The following is a 21,752-nucleotide window of genomic DNA, read 5'->3' on the forward strand; positions in this document are numbered from 1 at the left end:
AAACTTGGGTTCTGAGAGTGGGATGGTGAAGGGTAAGGGGCACCTGTCACGAGGTGGGTGATGCTTTTGGGGTCTGACGGGATGTGCTTACAATGGGGATAGCTAGATGTGTGCCTGCCCTTGGAAAAAAGTGGTGGCTGTTTAATCTAGAATATCACGTGGGACTGTGTCTAGTCGCTTCAGTTATAATTACCATTGCATTTATTTAAAAAAATAGACCCTAAACTAAGCTGTGCATAATGCTCTGTACCTCATGCTTTAACAATTTGGATTAAAACTGAACAAATATAATGGACGGTATTCCCCTAATGTCATCTCTTCAGCCCCTACTGTAGATTGGTATATCTGTTGTGCTCACACACCCCCCGCAATTCCTATTTGGTTTATTTTTAAGCACTGATCTCAGGTTGCTATCGTTGTATATAAATATACCAGGGTATGTTTACAGTGTTTAGGAATAAGGGAGGTAGGGGAGTTTCAGAAATGTGTATCAAAATTGTGCCCTGTAACGTAGGTATTTTTTGTTTTGCTTGTGAACAAAGTACTTCTAGGTGAAGAATATAATAAATGTTTCATAATGGTAAATAAAAAGAAGAAAGAAGCATGGGGGGGGGAAAAGGCAAAATTTACTTAATTTTGGCCATTGTGTGCTAGACCATCTGTCCGTTCCCTCCAGCCACATTGCTGTGCACATGAGTTTGATGTTTATATTTTCACAAAGTGTGGAGGTAATGCCACCATAGCATTTTTTTAATATGGACTGGTTTGAGGTGAAGGCGGCACCTCCTGTAACGTCCAGCCCCCAAACCACTAAGACTTTATAGAGCAGGGTCCATCAAAATGATGGCCTTGAATACAGGAGAGCTTTTCTTTCTGGAAGGGTTGACAGAGGTAAAAAAGCAGCTTTTTTCCCTGGGACCATGTGTTATGGTGCTGTTGCAGCCTGCAGAGGAGGAATTTGCCTTCATTTCTTTCTCTTCAATGGTTGGTTGTTTTTTTCCCTGGCTCTTCTCAGAGGCCCATCCTTATAGTTTACAAGTCACCTGTGAGCCACAGCTTGCCTCCACAGGAGTGTAATATAACTAAAGCAAAAATATACAGATTTTGCAAAATGAGTTCTAAACCTCATACTTCATTCAGGCATCTCAGGAGAAGTGACAGATCATTCAGAAAGCAGCAAGTGCCTGAGGTCTAGCCCCTGTGTAGACAGTTTAAATTTACTGAGCATAGAATTATTGAAGTTGGAAAAGACCTTTAAGATCATCAAGTCCTACTGTAAACCCAACACTGCCAAGTCCACCACTAAACCACGTTCCTAAGCACCATTTTCTCCCCTCGTTACCTTCAGTTCCCCTATAAGTACACCAGAAGCCTCTGTATAGAATCCACTGTCCTACTCTACAAAAGTATGGTGGGAAATAACTCGTAAGACATTGCCTTTTGTAACCTTTTTGTCAGGTCCATTGTGCAATTTCTTGATCAGTCCTGTCCAGCCCCAGCCCTGCTGATTGCTGTTTGAGATGCCAGCTCATCCTGTCAGCAGGCTCTCTGGGTTTGGCCAGCTGTTTCCAAAAGTGCTTCCATCTGATCAGAGGATCTTTTGGGTGGAATAGGGGGGGTTTCTCCTGACCTTGCCTACTTGTTTTAGCTTGATGTGAAGGCTGCAGAGCCAGCATGAAGGCACAAAGGAGGCTCTGGAAACGAAGTAGATGTTACCATCTTGAAATAAGTATGGATGGAAAAAAAATTGCCAGAAGAATTCAAAATCTGTCATGTCACATACGCAGTCACTGACTGTAAAGGGGAAAAGGCCAGGCAGACCTGAAATAAGGTGTCGGTCCACCTCTCCGTGCAATGCCCAGCCATCACCGGGCAGAAGGTTGACTCAGCCCCACTGGAGATGAGCTGAGAACATGTCCTGTCGGCTTGATTCCTCTTCAGCAAACGCTTCATGCTACTGAATGCAATGGGGAATTATTATCATTAACTGCTTATAAAACCCTCAAATGTACAGAACATGTACATCTTTAAACTTGAAATACATTAAACCAAAGACCCACCCAGCATTTTTCCCTTTGCCATGTACTGCTGTGGGTCATACATCAGTCCAGGGGGAAGGAATGTATAACCTGTCTGATTCTCCCGGACAGCTTCAAAGCTATCTAATACCGGAGAGGTTCTCAGTGAGTAAATGATGTATTGCACTTATGCCTTTTTCTCACCACTGCTTTCCAAGAGATTTACAGATATTTTTGAACTTGGCACTCCAGCCTCTCTTTGAGGCAAACACGATATAAATGTCCTGGCCCTGAAGCTGCAGACAGCAGAGCTGAGAATCAAGGGGAGCCTTTGGCAGGCTTGAGACTAGATCTCAGACTTCCCATTACAAGGTCAGTGCCTTAATAAAGCAGGGAGAGTCTGTGGTTAATTATCTTCTCGTCTGGGAGTTCCCTTCCTGATTTTGGAAGAAGTTTTGACATTTCACTGGTGATCTTCTTGTTACTAATTCCTTTGGTGTTTCCTACAAATGATGGAAATTAATACTTTTCTAAACCACAACGTATTCCTAGATAATTGCTTCCAGCGTGCTCCACAAAGGTGCGTGGTTTCAGAGTTTTGAAATGCTCTGTAAGGAGGTGTACTGCTGTGAAGCCCCATTGCAGTCATCAAGTTGCTTATTTCATGTTGAGGATAGAAAGGAGGAGAAGAGATCGACTCTGAGAAGGAGAAAAAAATAATGAAAGGTGTGTGCTGCTTAAGCAGAGGATGAACTCCACCAAGTCAGAGCACAGAGCACACCCATCGTTCCAGTAAAGGGAATGCATTCTTAAGAGGTGAAGCATTTCAGCCTGGAAAATCAACAAGACGATAAGGGCCAAGTTGCTTCTTGATTAGTATTGACCTCTGGCAGGGAGTAACCTACATTTGAACAGATTTCCCAGCCACAATTAGGCACTTTTCAGATGTTAATCCTTAGGAGAGCCATCTATTACTTTCAGCTCTGTAGTTGTAGCAAAAATCTGTGGGAAATGAAGATTTGGAGCAAACTAAGCATTTTAGGGAAGTATGCTCCCTATAATTGATTAAAGACATACATAGCACTTTTCTAAAGATCCCTCTGTACGTAGGCAATTTTTGTTCTTTGGACACAGGTGAGAACTATATGGGCAGTGAGTTGAGGTGAGAACAAATTCTGCTTTCTTGGAATATATTGTTTTTTATCAAGAAAATATTGCTAGTCAGAAGATTCTGTAAACCGTTTAAAATACTCTAAATATAGTTATATGCTTTGTAATGAATAAAAGGTAGGCAATTTTAAGCAGGGTACCAGATTAGGAGAGATAAAAATATAGCTGGGGAAATGAAATAATTTATTTTGAGAAAACCATGAAGATGTAAAAAAAAAAAAAAAACAAGAAAAAATATGTCTTTATCAAAGTTTGCTTTTAAAAGTTCCTATACAAACAAGATGTTTTTGTGTCGTGGTTTAACCCCAGCCAGCAATTAAGCTCCACACAGCCGCTTGCTCACTCCCTCCCGCCAGCAGGATGAGGGAAGAGAATTGGAAGGGTAGAAGTGAGAAAACTTGTGGGTTGAGATAAGAACAGCTTGATAATGGAAGTAAAATAATAATAATAATAATAATAATAATAATAATAATAATAATAATAATTTGTAAATGAAAAGGAAAATAACAAAGAGAGAGAAATAAACCCCAAGAAAGTCAAGTGATGCAAATGAAAACAACTGCTCACCACCAATGGACTGATGCCCAGCCAGTTCCCGAGCAGTGGTCCCCCAGCCAACCTTCCCCCTAGTCTATATGCTGAGCATGATGTCATATGGTTTGGGATATCCCTTTGGTCAGCTGGGGTCAGCTGTCCTGGCTGTGTCTCCTCCCAACTGCTTGTGCATCCCCAGCCTACTCACTGGTGGGGCAGTGCAAAGAGCAGAAAAGGCCTTGACTCTGTGTAAGCACTGCTCAGCAATAAGTAAAACATCCCTGTATTATCCACACTGTTTTCAGCACAAATTCAAAACATGTACTAGCTACTGTGAAGAAAATTAACACTACCCCAGACAAAACCAGCACATCTTGAAAGAACTATCCCACCTACATAATCACAGGAGGTAACTCATTTGCTAGTTTTTGTTCCAAATATAAATAGATTGAAGATAAAAAGTATTGAAAGTATTAACGTTTGCCTGGCATGATTTCCTGAATAATACGGACTATGGAATTTAACCAGTATTAACAAAGGTTTAGTAACTACTGGCTTGTATTGAAAGTAAGAAACAAGGAACAATTGTGTCTTTTACTATCACAGACTAAGGAGCTAATGTCAGCAGAAATGTAATGTCATTAGAGATACGCTTTATAAGAAATCTATCAAAAAGAGTCAGACAGATTAAATATTAAAAATTTATAATCCTCTTCATATGAAAAGGATGTGCCTGGCTCCCTTATTTATCCTTGTCCTTAATTAGGTAGGAAATAGGGCTCTTCAGTGAGTTCTGCACCAACTTGCACACAACTTACAGCATGATATTGTGGAGACAGAAAATATTTCAAATACATGTATTAGTCTTTTTCTATTCTTATTATTCCTTAAAGTGACTTGTTTGAGTTGAGGCATGCTCTGTCATAAATAGTTTATCTGTGCAGTCATGAGTACTGCAGATGGAATTGTCCACATAAATACACACTGCAGGACTGGGCTTGAAGTCAGGTAGATTCAGGCTAGTGCAGAGGTTTGCCCTGGAGAAGTCTTTGTAGCAGACTTTATTATGACAATTTCTGGGAATGCTGCTTTGTGGGTTTTTTGCGTGCTGAAAGCCCTGCCCTTGTTTAGAATATATTGTAACTAACTATGACTTTCTTTCAACATCAGAAATCTTTTGTGAAACAAATTTAATGTAATGGTCTAGCTTCTCGTTTATTTCTCTGTAACATACTGAACCCTTGCCTGGTTCCTAAGAGTCCATCAGCCTAAGTGGATCGGTACCACACCTCCCTTTTGGGATGTGCAGTTGCAGTCCTTAGTGACCAGAAATCTGGGGCAAGACTCACTCTGGACTGGCATCAGTGGAGACCTTATACCTGAACTGCTCTTGCAGAGCCTAAAGAGGAGGTTACTGGTCTTAGGCAACAGTTTAGGAAAGTTATGATGTTTTCATTGTGGTAGAGACTCACTGTAGGTTCTAGGTTCCAAGAAGACTATGCGAGAGGGTTTCTAAGGTTGCAGGGTAGTTACCCACTTTTTGTTTCATTTCAGATAGAGGAATGGCAGCTTTTAAAGACCAGGTGAAAAGTGCACCCTTTTTTCCCTGGTATGGTGAAGTGAAATTGAAGTTGCTCTGGGCCCAGGATTAGAGCTACGAGTCTATTTATCATTTATTTTGTGATGTTCATAAAGCTGTATTTGGATGGTGTTATCATTAGAATGCAGCTGATATTATTCTTCTTATTTTTTCACTGTGTCAGTGTTACAGAGAAAAAAAACAAAACCACACACTTAGAAAAAATTTACCTTGAAGGCAGAAGAAAATCTTCTCTTTCTTTTATCTCTTTCACTGCAGAAATAAAAGCCATGCAACCAAATTTGATTTCAAGCATCTTTATCAAGCGATGGACTTTCACCCTTTCACTTGTGTTGAACTTGAATCTCAAGTCTTTTTTTCTTGACGATAAGCCTAAATTTTTGATTTCTGAAATTCAAACACGGTGTTGAAATTTGTGCCTTCTGGACAGCCCCCACCCATTCTTCCCAGTTAGTTGTTTAGTCCCTTGAAGTATCTTCCAGAACTGTATTTCTCATTACCCATTGTTTAGTCACACTGTGTGGTGTGTATGTGTGTTCACTCCACTGTCGTTTCAGAAGCAGCATTCATTCCCCCAGAGGTTCTGTCCACGTTTTGGTTTTGCCGCGTTTCTTTTCTCAAACAGCCTTTCATCTTTACTGTCAGATTAAAGGGAGGAAACCTCAGATCACAATAGGAATGGTGGGAAAGGACTTAAGTCATTTAGGGAATGCTTTTGGGAGACAGGCATGCAAGCTTTATTACAGGAGAGAGAAGGGTGAAGGACTGTACAATGTAAACTCTGTGTGGACTGAGTTCTAGGAACCCTTCTACCCTGGCTCCCCCTGTGCAGCTCCGTTTGTAATAGTGACTGCGGAAAAACTAAATTAGAAGTCTCTAACTTGGGCATCACTGGCTTTTTGTGTGGTTCTCTGCAATAGCAGCAGACTGCTCCCAGTGATCCAGAGGTCCTCCTGTATTGGATTTTGTAGATGTCTCCTATAAATGGTCTGAGTTTCCCTGCCAAATGCTGGTGTAGACAAACTACAAGAAGCTTGGAAGCCTGCACAGGCCATCTGTTCCTCTAAGATTTTTTACCTGTAAAAAGCAAGCCTTTCCACCATGAATCAAAGAGGATGGAATTTGAAGTGACATGACAACAAAGCACAGCTGGTGGTTGCACTATTTTACAGTCTTCAATCTAAAAATGACAGTATGATCTGTTGCTGATAGTTTTGTTGTTGTTGATTATGAGATTATGATATTTGGTATAAATATGGGAAGAACTGGGAGGGGGAGTGATTGTGTGTTGTGTTCTCTAAATAAAAGATCCCGAGTCTTGTTATGCACTTTAATTAGCACCTTCAGCACTTGTTTCCACCTTATACAGGAACTGATGAAACCTGTTGAACTTAATGTCAGTCTTCCTGTTGACTTCAATAGACAGCAGAACGGATCCAAGATCTGTGCTGAGCTGACTTCCATATGGTTTAACAAACACGATTCCACTGCCTCTCAGGGCTTTGCCTCACTCAGCTTCCTTACATGCTGATCTCCCCGTGCTTACCCTTCTCCTTTCTAATCGATTTCAAGCAATAGCTTCTTTTCTTCTCCACGCTTTAAAAAGACGTTTGGCTAAAGCATGTATTTGCAGGCATCACTAAAAAGTAATTGCGTAAGGAGAAATTTTGGCTTGGCCAGCATGGTTACTAGCTCAGCTTACTTAGTAAGCAAGTTTGGTGGGCGCACTCCTCCCTCCCCACCCTCCTCCTCCTCCTCCCAGGAGCAGGGCCCAGGTTCCAAGTCTCAGGCAGGGCAGCCAGCAAAGTTCAGCTTCTCCCGGAAAAGCAGAAAGTAAACCAACAAAGGGACTGTGACTGAGTGCAAAGGGGTTAATAGGAATGCCGCACTTCTGTTCCAAGAGGCTGCTGCCATTAATCAGGCTGTTTATATTTACAGCTTTCCCCTTCATCCCTACTAAGCAAAAAGCAACTCTCTGAAAACAGAGCCTGAGCTTTGCTGTATGTTAGACAGACTGTGTGTATCTGATTGCTACCTGAAGAGACTTGGAGACTGCACGCTCCCTTTTTCTGCCTGTGGTAAGGCATGCACCTGCACTTAGCAAATGTGTAATAATTAGCGATGCTCTGGAGAGCGTTCATGAGCCATCCCCCTGCTCACAAGTGCCCTTAGTCTCGATTTGGGATTCATAGTCACAAAAGAACTGCAGGGATATGCTGGAGTGACGATCGCATACCACACATTCCTCATCATAAAGATGAAGAGGGGTGAGAGCTTTCTGGGTAGGGGGAATAATGGGAGGGTTGTCCTTTCCTTCAGTTTGCTGGGGCCTGCCTACTGATTTAAATTGTAAATAACATTACAAACCAGCTGTGACAGTTTGCTGTTTCTTAGGAGAAGCATCTGATTTCTATTAATATATAGTAGAAAAGGGGGAAAAAAGGAAAAATTGTAAATCTACTAATTTAACATCATTCCCTTTTCATAACTTAATAGTTATATTAACCACAAGTAGGTGATGTCCATTCCCTTGGGATCCTGTCATCTTACCTTTTTAACAGTACAAAATTGTTTCCCTTTTCTTCCCTTTCCACTACCATAAACTATTATCATCACCATGATGTTTAAAGACTCTATAGTGGCATGTGTCTGGTAGGGCCAGCAGGACAGGTTCCCTGCTATCATGGCATCTAATACAATCAAGTTCACTCTTCAAACTGGCGAGGTTTAGTCCTCTGGTCTTCTATGCAAGAGGCCATTAATTCCTCTGGTGATGGAAGTCAACTCATTGCCAGCCTGAGTGTGTTCCAAGACAGAATCACAGAATCACACAAGGGCTGAGGTTGGCAGGGACATCTGGAGGTCACCTGGTCAACCCCCCACCTCCCCGCCACTGAAGCAGGACCACCTATAGCCAGTTTTGCAGGACTGTGTCGATGTAGCTTTTGAGCATCTACAAGGATGGAGGCTCCACCACCTCCCTGGGCGACTTGTGCCAGTGCTCTGTCACTCTCACAGTGAGTAAGTATTTCCTGATGTTCAGAAGGAACCTCCTGTGTTTGAGTTTGTGCTCATGGCCTCTGGTGCTGTCACCAAGCACCACTGAAAAGAGCCTGGCTCTGTCTTCTTTACATCCTCCCTTTCAGGTAATTATACACATTGACCCTTCTCTAAGGCTGAACAGCCCCGGCTCTCTCAGGCTTTCCGCATAGGAGAAATGCTCCAGTCCCTTAATCATCTTTGTGGCCCCGCACTGGTCTCACTCCAGTAAGTCCATGTCTTTTTGATCCTGGGGAGCCCAGAACTGGGCACAGTATTCCAGATGTGGCCTCACCAGTGCTAAGTAGAGGGGAAGGATCACCTCCCTTGATCTGCTGGCAGCTCTCCTTGTAATGCAGCCTAGAATAAAAGGGCTGCATGAAAGACAATTTACATCCATTTGTTCTTTTGCTGGTGTTTTCCTTGAACTTAAGTAGCATAATGCTTTTAACTGGCCTGAAAGGAAGCATAAACAGTCATATCCCCCCTCAGTCTTCATTTTGCTAGACTAAACAAACTGAACATTTCAAGTCTGCCCTTATTTGATCATATTCACCACGCCCCACTCCTCCCAGTAACTGTTTTGTGAGTCTGTTCCAGTATGAACACCTCTTCCCTGACTGCTGTACTGAGTTTTCCGGGTGGAGTCTCAGCAACGCTTTTCACAATGTCATCCGTACCTCCTCTTTCACTGTTGGAAATAACTCAAGTGGTAACAGCCCCAGCTACATACGCTTTCGTCATGCTTTCGTTTGACATCAGTTGGCTGTGAATCCAGGCTGAGAGCTGTGAATGCAGCCCTGCTCTCCCCAGTATAAACAATTTTAGGAAGGTATTTGAGTCGGGGTGGAGTGTTTCCTGAGGTGAAAAAGAGATGGCATACAGATAACTAACATCAATAGCAACAAAAATGTAACTAAACTCATCAGTATATCATTTCTTTCCCTGACAGCTAAGGAATGTGAGCTACACAGCACACAACTAGCTGTCAGAGGACAGAATTGTTGTCCCTAAATAAAGGTTCTTCACCCGGTGTGCAAAAAAATAATCAACACACCAAGTTGAGATATTTGTCTTTATTCCAATTCTGCAGAACTGGGTGCTGGGCACTTAACAACAGCCAGCACACTACACATTTCTGACAGTCCAGTATTTATAGTGATAAGGTACACCTGATTGGTGAGCTACAGGCCCTTTACCATCCCTCATCATACATATGCACTCAATTTAATGTTTGAAACGTTTTGGGAGATCCCCTTAATTAGCGTGCTCATTAGTTATAAGAAGGCGTGCGTTTTAGTATTATAATCTCCTAAGGCTCCTCTCAGACACACTCTTATCTAGACTCCATTCCAAAGACTATACATCTTGTCACTCGGTACTTAGATCAGGGACAGGAGTGTACTCCCTCCGTGGGCCTTGTTGGCCTTCAGTAAGCTCTCGATAATGGTAATCCTTCAACAATTCAATTTCTTTGATCTAAGTTTCGGTTAATTGTTTCTACATCTAGTCCAGGTGGATGTGCAAGGGCACAATCAAGTTTAATTGTTTCTACGTCTAGTCCAGGTGCAAAAGGCCCCACTGAGTTTTAAGTTTTAATTTCAGGAGTTCAGCTAAAGTTCAAGCAGAGTTCTAGTACACTTTTATACAGACCACTTTTCTGACTTTTTAACCATATTCTTTTGACATCAGAACTATGGTCTGTATTTGAGGTTAGGCTTGCAGGCATATTAAATTCCCTGCCAGAAATCAAATCCCTCCTGAGATGACAGAAAGGTTCACTTTGGATTCAGTAAAAACTTCAGTCAGACTTCCAGAGCGTAGGCAAATGTACCTGGGCAACATAAAGAATTATTTTTGTTACTTTTATCCCCTTCTTTGCATCCCATCAGTTTCCTGGCTATAGCTGCATTAGTCTGCTTCTAAGCTCACTTATTTCTATTAATGTAACTTTTCGTCTGTAGGTAGCAATGACCATTACAGTTCTCACAGTAATTTGAAACTGTTTCTTCCTGCTAAGTGATAGGAAGTGGAGAGCAGAGCTGCCTGCCCCCTGTTCTTCAGTGAGTAGAGTGAAGGGATTGTCCTCTGCAGAATGGTCATGGAGTTAAAGGTAGCTAAAATTGAGCAGCTCCTCTCACAGACAGGTTAGTCTCATCCACTATGCTGAATATTGGGCCAATGTTTCTAAAAGACTATTGCAATATTGTATCAGAGGCAGGGAGAAAATGTTGGATCTGATCATTGAAATTGCATTTGATATTTTTGCCCCCACAGCAAGGAACGTTTCAGCTTGATGTGAGACGCGCCTCCGTCTGCTTTGGGGACACTGGCTGTAACTGTTCACCTCCGATCCCAGATTTTGATCTGCTCTCAGGCACCCAGGGTGGGCATGGAGGCAGGGGCAGGGCCCTCGCAGAGGTTAGGACCCCATCCAGGTAAAGTCAAACAGGTCATTCAAAACATATGTAAATTAGCCTGTAAGAACAGATTTAGTCTATTCTCCACTGAAAGAGCCTGTGCACCAGCTCTGCTCAGAGCTGAGGTAGGTTTAAACTGCAGTGCCTGTTAAAAGCAATATACTATGCAGGAATCTACACATGTAGCTGTCAGCCACCGCACGCAGCTTTGAGCAGCATCTCTCAGGCAGGAAAATGTCTAGGTGCATATATTCTGCATTTATTCCTAACTTTGGCAATTAAAACTACTTCTCTTATTTCTGAGTGTCAGAAGAGCACAGCCCCTTTCTGGGCCCAGTGTTGCCATAAATATGCTGAACATAGAGGACAATTTTCATGCCTCCAGCACAGCTTTACAGACACAGTCAAAACAGATCTCTGATAAGACAGAGGTGGCAAACATCCAGCCTGACTAACGTCCAGCTTGAATTAGGAGTGAAAAAGGAAATGGAAAAACAGCCTGAAAACCTAGCTGAGGGCTCTGGGTAAAATCCTGCTCTCATGTACTCTGTTTTAAATTCACCTGTCCAGTGGGGTTACTCGCAAAGCCCAGTGGCGCATGTGAGACAGAAATTTGGTTCCCAGTGGACAATTATGGGCAGGCACTTGCTTCCCTCAGTGCTCTCCAAATGCATTTTATTCAATGAAAAATACAAGTTTGTGTGCATAACAGGACAATCATCTGTGTCCTGTCACAAATATAAAGTCATATTTTATCGCGCCCCTCCAGTATGAAGTATTTCTCCCTTCCAGAATGTCCAGGCCTCCTTCCTATATACTAAATGCTATTTTTAAAAAAACCCAAAATATTATCCATTCTTCTTTTTCACCAACATGAGTGGAAGATGTATCAATCATTTTCTAAGAGCTATGATTACTTCCTATGCTTTTTCCTAACTTAAGGGTAATCTATTACATTGTTAACCTTAAAAATATCTGTTGGTTTCATTATAGAGTATCTGTTTATTTTACCTCTTTCAGACTGGATGATGAGGTAAGGTTTCTCGGTTGAAAATAAAGGTTTGTTTTCTCTGTTAATTTTAATTAAAAAAAATGCTCAGTAAAAATTTGGAAACCCAAAGAAAACTTTAATTTTGGTTAATCTTATAAAATAGATGCCTTGGGTTAAATTTGGTAGCAAAAACCTTCATTGTAAGCATCTTTTGGACTTCAAGTGCTGTAAAATCAAACACTTCGTCTTTCTTTAACACTTTCAACACTGAAAGAAAAACACTGCTTTGCTTCCTGTGCTCTCACTGCTGCCAGCTCCTCCTCTTCTTCAGCTCCTGTGACACAAGATGAAGTTGGACGTGCCGGTGACAGCGTGCACCAGTCAGGCACAGAAAGATACACACTGGGGACGCTGCTGACAAGATGGATATTCTTGGCAGGCACTGTGACATTTCTCCCTGCCCTTCACTGAAGAAAGGAGGTCAGTGGAACACTCTGCACTATCGGCGGGGCTTTGGGCATCAACTCTGGATGCACAGAGGCACTCCCCCGTTTCCATGTCACAAAGTACAGTAATCCATCCTCCTGCTTAGAATATATGGGAAGACATGGGCATGCCTTCATGTCAAATCATATTATCTGTGTTATGCCTTTGCCTTGGGAAGATGAGAAGCAGCTGGAACTTCCCACCAGACTAAAGTAGGGAGTGATATTTTCTTTATGCTCTTTGCTGAACTGTGGATCGATGGAAAAGTATATGGAAATGCTGGAAGGGAAGAAACAAAAATGAAACAGATGGAAAGCAAGCGAAAGACAAAGATTCAATCCTGGCCCTAGTGAAGCTGAAAAATTCCTGTTGATTGCAGTGGTGCAGAACCAGAACAAGATAGGGAGTGGAGGAAAGCAGGCACAGGGAAAGAAAATAGGGGAAAGATGGCTTCAAATCATTTTCTCCCCATGTTCCCATCCCTGTTCCCCTCACCCACCATCAGCCTCCACTTTCTCCAGCTCTCATTTTTTCTCATTGCTGAAGGAGTAAACTGTCTTTTCTCATCTGGTATCTCCCATCCATTCATCTGCATTTCTGGGATAGCTGGCAGCTATTTCTGATGGGTGAACGACCCAGCAGTATCCCTCACTAGTTCCCATGGGGCATGTAAACTGATCAAGCTAACGAATGCTGACAGGTGAGAGGACATTCACCCACAGTTGCTACCGGCAGCAAAGACAGAGATGTAAAGGGCTCCATATGGTAGCTGTGTTCGATGGGGAAATACAATGCCAGAAAAGAAACATCTCATTGGCCTGAATTGCACTCACTTCCCACCATCCTTCAGAGATTGCTCTTTGGGCGACCTAACGATCTCATGCAGCCCCTATAACGTAACTCTCTTCCTATTCTGCCGTAATGCCAAAGGTTTAGGAGAGACCAGAAATACATTCTGCTACATGCATGCTGCCTAATAGGTGTTGTCAGGTCGTGGTATAGATGTTGCCAAAAGCGCTTCCTCAAGAGGACAGAAAAACTTGGTGGAACCAGCACCTCACTCTTGGCAATTGTTTTTCAGGGCATGTTGACATGAATGAAAGAGCAAAAATATTTTTCCCAATTACCTAACACCAGAAAAAAAAAATCAGGATTTCACAAGAAAAGAATAGTTACAGTCTGTATTAGAACAAACTAGGTCACATCTCCCTTTTCAAATGCTTTTGCATGGATGGCTTTCTGTACATGCAAATGGTGGAATATAATTCGCAAGCCTATTCCAGACATTAATGAAAATTTCTTCCCAAGACTCTTCCCACAGCCAAAATCATGGTCAATCTCATAAAGACTCCCTTTAGTTTCTCTTCAGCTAATTTAATTGTTTTTATTTAATCTTGCAATGATGTAGTTTTTCCACTAAAAGGTGGGAAATTGAGACGGAAGGGAATATTTTCCCTTCCATCTGTTGGCTGTCTTCTCTTTCCCAATAGCATCCAAGTTTCACTGAACAACTCTGTTTCTGCACAGCCATTTCAGACTTCACACCTTATCTTGAGCCAGCGCTTACTTTGATCTGGGTTCTTACAGTCTACAGTCATAAGTGGGATGTCTCATTTCAACATCGTTCCTTTTCTTTACTCATTGAGCCACACGCTTACAATGCACTTCATTACAAACCTCATTCCTTATACCTACTTCCACAGGCAAGAAATCAGTGAGCAACAGCCACTGCTCGTGACGTTCTCCAGATGCCCGGCTCGATTTGGCAACATTTCTCTTTTGCTGCACTAAATGCGTCTCTCGTTTCCTTTCAGCACTCCTTACAAGCCGTGGCCGGTCAGGGCAGCCGGGCCTCCTCCAGAGACATTCCCTTCAGTGGCTTTGCAGGGCTGGTCCGGCTGGTGCGCTGGCAGCCGGGGGGTGGGGGGCACGATCTTCTTAGTGCCACCTTTTGCTTTCACCCCCCTTTGAAAGGCCTGCTCCTTTTTTGAAAGGCCTGCTCCTTTTTTGAAAGGCCTGCTCCTTCTTAGTGCAGCTATCTATTAATAATTTGTTGTTTAGCCCATTCTCCCTACAGTAGCTTAGCCCCAGAGCCGGCAGAAAAATCCCGTTTGGGTTTGGGCCTGAATTTTCAGTAAAAAAAAAAAATGTTACAGGCATCACTGTTTTGTGCCTGGGATTCCTGCCAGTTAGCTGCATTGATGATTGTATTGAGGACTGATTGTTTGGAAGATATTTTCCTGAAGCTAAGGAAACGCTTCTGGGGAGAAACCAAAGTTTTAACACGACGCTTCAAAAAGAAGGTTACCCTGAGATCATCAGCCTACTGCAGTTCTAACTAAAAAGCTTTCTTGCCTTGCCTCCTTTACGCATGCGCGGCCGAGCGCCACAGCGCCACCTTCCCGCCCTTCCCGCCACTGCACGGAGCGGGGAGGCGCGCATGCTCATTCGAGGGAAGCGGCCGGCCGAGGGCGGGGGGGAGTAGGGTCGGTCTCCCCCCTCCTCCCCCCGCCCCGCCCCGCCCCGCCCCGTACCGAAGGCGCTCGGGTGTTTCCGTGCCTTTCCAGCGCCGCGGCCTTTCCCCGCCCCTTCGCCGCTCGCCCGAGCGCCGCAATCCCGGCGGCGCGGCGGGAGGAGGCGGAAGATGGCGGTTGGGATTGGTGGTGGGGCGGCGGCGGCGGCAGCGGTTATGCAAACGAGGCCGTCGGCAGCCAGCCCCAGAGCCGGTGTGGACCGCGGCTGAGCAGGGAGGCGGCTGGGGCTGCACCACCGCGACCGCCGCCCTCCCCGGCGCCGGACCCTCCTCCTCCTCCTCCTCCCCCCTCCCTCCCTCCCTCGCCGCCCTTCGCCTTCCCCGCCCGCCCCGGTCCCCCCGCCCTCGGCTCGGCCCGGCATGGACGTTGGCGCTCCGCCGTGTCGCTGTGCGCGGCGCTGCGAGGCCGCGAGCCGCCGCTGCCGCTGAGCGGGGCCGCCCGCCGCCGCTCCCGGGAAGAGGGGGGTGGGGGGTGGGGGGAAGATGTCGGACACCAAGGTGAAAGTTGCCGTCAGGGTCCGGCCGATGAACAGGAGAGGTAACCGGCGGGCGGCGCCGGGGAAGAGGGGGCGGCGGGGGGTCTCGGAGGCCGCGGGGGGGAGCGGGTGTCCGGGGGTGTGCGGGGAAGGGGCGGCACCGGGGTGCGCCTGAGGCGGGCGCGGCGTCCCCCCGCCACCCCGGCATCTGCCCTGGGCTGGCGGGAGGATAAACCCCCCTCACCGCCGCCTGGCCCCGCCGAGGGGGAGTCGGCGGGGGGGGTGGAGGGCGAGCTACCCCGGCGTGCGAGGAGAAGCGGGGGGTGTGGGTGCTCTCGCCCTGGGTACAGCCCCCCACCCCCGCGCCGTGTCGCCCTGCAGAGCTGGACCTGAATACCAAGTGCATCGTGGAGATGGAAGGGAACCAGACTGTGCTTCACCCTCCGCCTTCCAACACCAAGCAGGGAGAAAGGTAAAAAAAAACAAACCAAAAAAAACCCAAAAAAAACCAAAAAACAAACCAACACCAATAAAAAAAAAAAAACAACCCAAAACAAAACCTCAGGTGCCCCAAATAAAGACCCAGCCCCGGTTCCTCTGCTTCACCCCCGCCGGCGCTTCGCCTGGCTTTGTTAGGGGAGCAGCGGGGTCCTGAAGTTCTTGGTGCCTCTCGGGGGGGGGTGGGCTGCGATGTTGGGGGGAGGGGGGGAGGGGGGGAGCGCCGGCCGGGGATCGCTGCCGTGTGCTTGCATCCCTGGGAAGGGAGGAGCAGACCTTCTTCTCCTTAGGTCCCTGAAGGGGAGTCGGAGGTACCCAAATTGGGATGCGGGGTCGGGAGATCCCTATTGGCCTCCCAGGTTTAAAAGCTGATTCTTGATCAACTGCTCAAAAAAAAAAAAAAGCTGTTGTTTAGGTAAGGACTTCAACCGACTGTGTGTGCTGCTCTCAGAAATTTCCCTTGAGTGCAGGCTGCTAATAACTTGATGTAACCTATGGGGGAACAAGAAGCAGAATCTGGATTTTATGCTAGTGATGGTATTTATTTTTTTTTTAAGCTTGTTTACTCGGTTTTAACGTATTTGCATTTGAAAAGGCTGTAATTGCTAGATCCTTTATTAATTCAGTGTTGTTCTGTGAAGTAGCCTATGAGAATATGTTAAAATAATTTTGAAATCTGGCATTTAGTTGTGATGCCCCAGTAAAGAATACCCTTGGAAATCATCCAAAATACCAATGCACTAGACTGTAAAAATAGATCAGAACAGGAAAAGATTTCTTTCCTTTGAGGGAGTGTGGGGAAAGACAGGGAGGTGCAAGGGGAATAGTTAGGTTGTATGCTTATATGTTCAGTTACCTGTTGACTGCTCAGCTTAAGTTGATCTGTTAAATGTACTTAATGCCAAGGAGTGTAAAATCATTTGCATGGTTATAGAGATTTTAATCTGAACATGTTCCTATTACTCAAGGTTTTATTAAGAATATTTTTTTATCAAGTTCATAGTAGTTATGAAGAAACTGTAGTGTGAGAATATGATTTCTTTCAAAGGTGGTATGTCACACTTTGTAGTTTTCCAGCAGAAAAGGTTGAGACCTTTTCTATTTTTACATGGCCAAGATGTGAAGGTGCTTCTTGCATCAATCCACATACTGGGATATAGCTGTAATCACACCAGTTTAACTTAAGTCCAAATTGCGTTGTCTTCAGAACCGTTGTGCTGGCCTGGGTTTTGAAAGATCTGTGCTTGTTTCCTGCCCCTTTCACAGATCTTTGTGTGATCATCTACAAGTCGTGCTGCCTCTCTGGGTCTTAGTGTCCCATCTGTAAAATGGAAATTTTTTTTTTTTTTTTTCTTGAGACTATTCTGTTTTTAAAAGTATGGGTTGTTTTTTTTTCCTCCTGTTTATTGAAGCGTACATATGGCCTCCAACACAACACTGCTATAATAAGAATAACATTAACTGTTTAAAGTGAGTGGATTTGACAGGTATAAAACATGAAATACAAATAGAGTTTACAAAGCAAGAACAGAATAAAGATTTAAAAATCTTTATTTCAGTAGACTAGAGAGCCTAAGGGCCAGGTGGTTTAATAAAGAGCCTATAATGTGTGGATTTTGCTTGTTGGCAGGTGATAGCTGTCCTGCTTGCAGCCCAGTGTAAGGCTGGAATTTGGCCGGCTGTTACATGTGTAATTTCAGTGTTTGAAATGACTGCCTGATGTGTTATTGGAAATAACACTCAGAAATACTGATCAGAAGTAACTCACGCTCGTGCAAATGTACAGTTTGGATACCTTCTTAATGACAGATGTTGCATGTAACCTGTTGAGATGCCTAAGGGACTTCCTAGTGCCTTGTGAAGATCCTTACATTTTTTTCAGGGCTAAACTGTTGAATTCTGGTTTCTGCTCAAGATAAATACTTTATTTCTCATGATGAAAAGTGAATTCTGTTGTTCTGTGTGTACCCACCATAAAACGGCAGTATAAACTGGCTCTGAATTGCTGAGTAGTTGCTGTTTGTACTTGGATTGATGCCTTGGCAGGGTTAGAGATGTCAAATGGATTTTTTGGTTTTCTTTGTGTAGCTTGTTTTTATATAGCTCAACTGGATTTTTCTTTCAGACCAACCATGTCATTGCAAAAATGATTTCACTAGTTAGGGTGATTAATTGGTCTTTCTCTACTATATGCATTATTTTAATATTCTATTTAGTCTTACCTTTCCCTTTTCACATTTTATCTTTTTATATGGAAATTCCCCTTTTCCAGCTGAATGGAAGTACAAGTTTGTACTGCACTTTGGAATGAGAATAAGTAGCCTTCTAAAGCAAATTTGGTTTCCAGGGTTGCTTTTCTTAATTCAGCTGAAGCCAAGAGACTATAGGCCGTGGGGAGTAGAATTCGGGACCATGCTCTTTATTTGCTTTGTTCTCTCAGTTGTAGTTTTAAAGGTACTGACATAATTTTCTAAAGTAAAATTAGGTAGCTCTTTAATAATTATAACACCATAAAATTTGCTCTTGGAAGAATATCCAAGGTTTGGAAAATATAATTTTACTAGCTTTGCCTATTCTGTAAGTTCTTGAATTAAATCTAAGTTCAGATCCATGCCGTTAATCAGTCTGTGAAGGATTTTAGATGGGCAAGTAATGCCAGTTTTACAAGTGGTGAAAAAAGCCTAAAATCCCAGACAGTGCTGTCATTTGTCCAACTTTCACTATTATATTAGAGGTAAAGCAGTACATTATAACCATAAATTAGAACAGCGTTCTGACTGCATCTTCTGCTAGACCACACAGCATCCATACCTTAACAAACACAGCTACAAAATAGTAATTGTTTTTGAATACGAGTATTCTTTTTATAAGCATCAGGCCTGCTGTTCCCCACAGACACACGACTTGTAGCATTCTAAACTAATGAAGGAGGAAAACCAGAACATAGTGAAACAGAACAGTCTAAGTCTGAAAGGCACAGGAAAATCTTTATCAACTGAAATAATAGGAGGCAGAGTTCAGAAAGGAATGGTTTTCATTAGCTGGTGTCAGGTATAATCTCCGGTCCTGGGAAATTTTTTGTAAGTTGGTTGTTGGACTTCATACTTTTAACCCTTGTTTCACTATAACTAGTAGCAGTATTTTTCTTTATATCTGCTTAAGTGTGCTTGTGTGGTATTTTAGTTACCTCTCCTGTCTCTCATCCTTTTCTTCCGCAAAATCAATACAGGTTTCCCTTTCTTCCCTAGAAGAACATCTTGTCTTTCTGGGAACCCTCTGATTTTTTTTCTGTCTTCACCTGGGAATCTGAATTTCCTTTCTCAAAGTACACTCTTCCTGAAAATAATTGTTCTAACTTACAGTCTCTTAGAAATAAGTGTTATGTTTCAAAGCCAGTTGTATACATCCTGCTGTCTTTCTGTAAATGTTTGTATTTGGTTGTTGACGATAAGGTACAGTATTAAAATGTAACTATGAGATAATTGGAGTATGACAATCTTTCAAAATATGCGAGTAATTTTTTACAATGGAAATTTCACACCCCTCTCTATGTCTATGAAAGGTTTGACTTTACATTAGGGATGTTATTTTTTAGTAGGACAAATTAGGTTTTGCAGGTTCCTCCTCTGCTTTTGACTGTTAAAACATGCTTTGCTCCAGCCTTTCCTTTCAGCTACACTTTTTTAATGCATAAGATCTGAAAAGCTTTATTTTAGTTCCCTGACAACAGTTCTTCATGACATGCTTTTTCCTTTAGTAAGCAAAATATTTGTCTTGACAGAAATAAACAAGGAACTATGGAGACAGTAGAACTGAAATACTATTTCAACTGTAGTTTTGACTGAAACAAAAATTTGTCAGTTGGGCAATTTATTCCATTAGAGCACAGTAGCCTTGTGCAAACTTAGCGTTATTAAAAATCGCAGGGCAGAAAATAAGAAAGAAATCATAAGAGTGTAGAGCTGAACTTAAAATTACCACTCTTCTCTGAAAGCATCTTTCTTGCCTGGCTTAACTCTTTTTTTAAAACAAAACAAAACGTTTTATGACTTGCTTTCTCTGTCTTCTTCCATCCTCATTTTGGTAACAGGCAAGTAGTATCAAGGCCCAATTCTACTTACTCTTCTTAGAGCTCTAAAGTACTAAAGATTTCAGAATATATGGGGGCTTTTTTTTAGTAGGTTTAAGCTCTTTAATAAAATAAATAGCTAGGAACAGATGTGTGTGTTATCTGTTTTTCTTTTGTAGGTCATGATGTATTCAAAGATGAGTATCTGAGATTTCATCCTTCAGCAGCTTGTCCTGAAACTCTTGTTTCCAGAAAACAGCTGTTGCTCCCCCAGCCTTGGTGAAAAAATGATTTTTGGATGGTCTTTAGTACATAATCCTTCATGTGGTGGTTGTGGCACTTTATATTTTTTGATACAATGCTTTGAATGGCCTCAAAGATGAGAGAAGAGTGCTATTGTAGGGAGAGGTTATGCGTTTCTGTTAATGGTCGCTTTTTCACACTGAAATTTGTGGAAGCTGGAAAAGGACAACTGCTAATTATTGCCATATATGAAGAAATGATCAGCAAGATCATGTCTTTGATAAGTGTACTTCAAATTATCGCCTGCCTGAGGTAGATCATAAAATAATAGCAGGCAGCAACTTTTATCTTTGTCTGCAGGAAATTGTAAAGGTAGTCTGACTTTGACCTCTCTGTTAACTTTCCTGTTAGACATCAGTGTTCAGGATGTGAACTGTTAGCTTTGAACCTTCGCAGAAGCCGTGTACTTGAATTATGAAATGCGTGCTTGGAAAATGGCATTTTGCGAGCTATTTTTGCATTGCTTTCATTCATTCATGCCTCAGATGGGACACTAGATGCAGTTCCTTGAAACACTATTCTTAAATTCCATGTAATTCGAAACAAAGTGAGATCCAAACTTGTAATCCAAAACGCTGTGTGGCATGGCTCTTGGTTCTTAAGGTGGCCTGAACTGGGAGTAAATGCAACATCCGTTATTTTACTGTGTTTATAAGATCCAGACACCTGCTAGGACCTTGTGCTTTGGTCTTTAGATGGCATTGCTAGAGGAAACTACCGTTGGAGGCTGTTGGGATTGTGGGTAAGCAGCTAGTAGTACTTAGCTGGCAGTACTTCAGAACAAAAACAGATAAGGTGTTTGAAGAGAAGAAAGCAAGCTGTGCTTGGTATGACCATGTTTAGGCAATCATTACTTTGTAGCCATTCTCTGCTCTTGGACTACCATGTATTACGTTCAAATACTTCTGAGTAAAGCACAGTAAAACGAGGTTCAGCTTTGAACCTGCCCAGTTTTTCTGTTCTATGACGTTAGAAATGCCTACATTATGGAACATGAAATGATTTGTTAACAAGATCTGTAGGCATTCAGACACGCCTAGCTTCTCTGTTTAGGAGAGGCAGGTACGCGTGCACTTGCTTATTACTGCAGCCAGAGGTGTATTTTGAGATCTGGATTACTGGACAATAACACCTTGAATGTGTTGTTTGTTGGAAAGAACTAGGACTTTTAAAAATGTGCAGCTCTTTTAAAACAGATTTTTTTTTTTTTTTTGGCCTGTTTCTCTGGGGAGATCAGGACTAATGGAAAAGCTTTATTTTCACCTCCTTTGCCCCCATAGCATAAATAGTGGAGACAGCTTTCTTTTGAAAACAAGATTATCTTTGCTCTGTTGTGCATATAGGTTTATTAAATGTGCCTATGGTGTGATTTCAGGCTTCCAATTAGATTCACTGTAATTTAATAGTTTAAAAATTTAAAGTAAAATGATACTTGTTGTAGTGACCCAGGCGTGGGCTAGATTCAAAATACTTCAGGAAGTGCTTAAGAAGTCCCCGTTTGGCAGAACCTGAACTTAGAGAGAAGCAGTGCACACCAGCTGCCCTTCCATGCAGGTCTGTCTGCCGCACAGAGCTGAGGTCCAAATCTTGGTACAAAGTTTTGGGAACAAAGTGA

The 21,752-nt window shown here is 43.0% G+C and overlaps 1 protein-coding gene across 1 annotated transcript in view; it reads left to right on the plus strand.

Moving 5' to 3' along the window:
- Positions 1–15,274: 15,274 nt before the first annotated feature.
- Positions 15,275–21,752, plus strand: part of KIF13A (kinesin family member 13A) — a gene marked incomplete at its 5' end in the record, with an annotated part of 120,599 nt that continues 114,121 nt past the window's right edge. Inside the window, 2 exons of the mRNA XM_082480110.1 lie at positions 15,275–15,329; positions 15,649–15,739. Coding sequence (XP_082336236.1) covers positions 15,275–15,329; positions 15,649–15,739 — 146 coding nt within the window. The remainder of the gene's footprint in view (positions 15,330–15,648; positions 15,740–21,752) is intronic.

Source organism: Vanellus vanellus, assembly GCF_965231255.1.
Source record: "Vanellus vanellus genome assembly, chromosome: 2".
Taxonomy (NCBI): Eukaryota; Metazoa; Chordata; class Aves; order Charadriiformes; family Charadriidae; genus Vanellus; species Vanellus vanellus.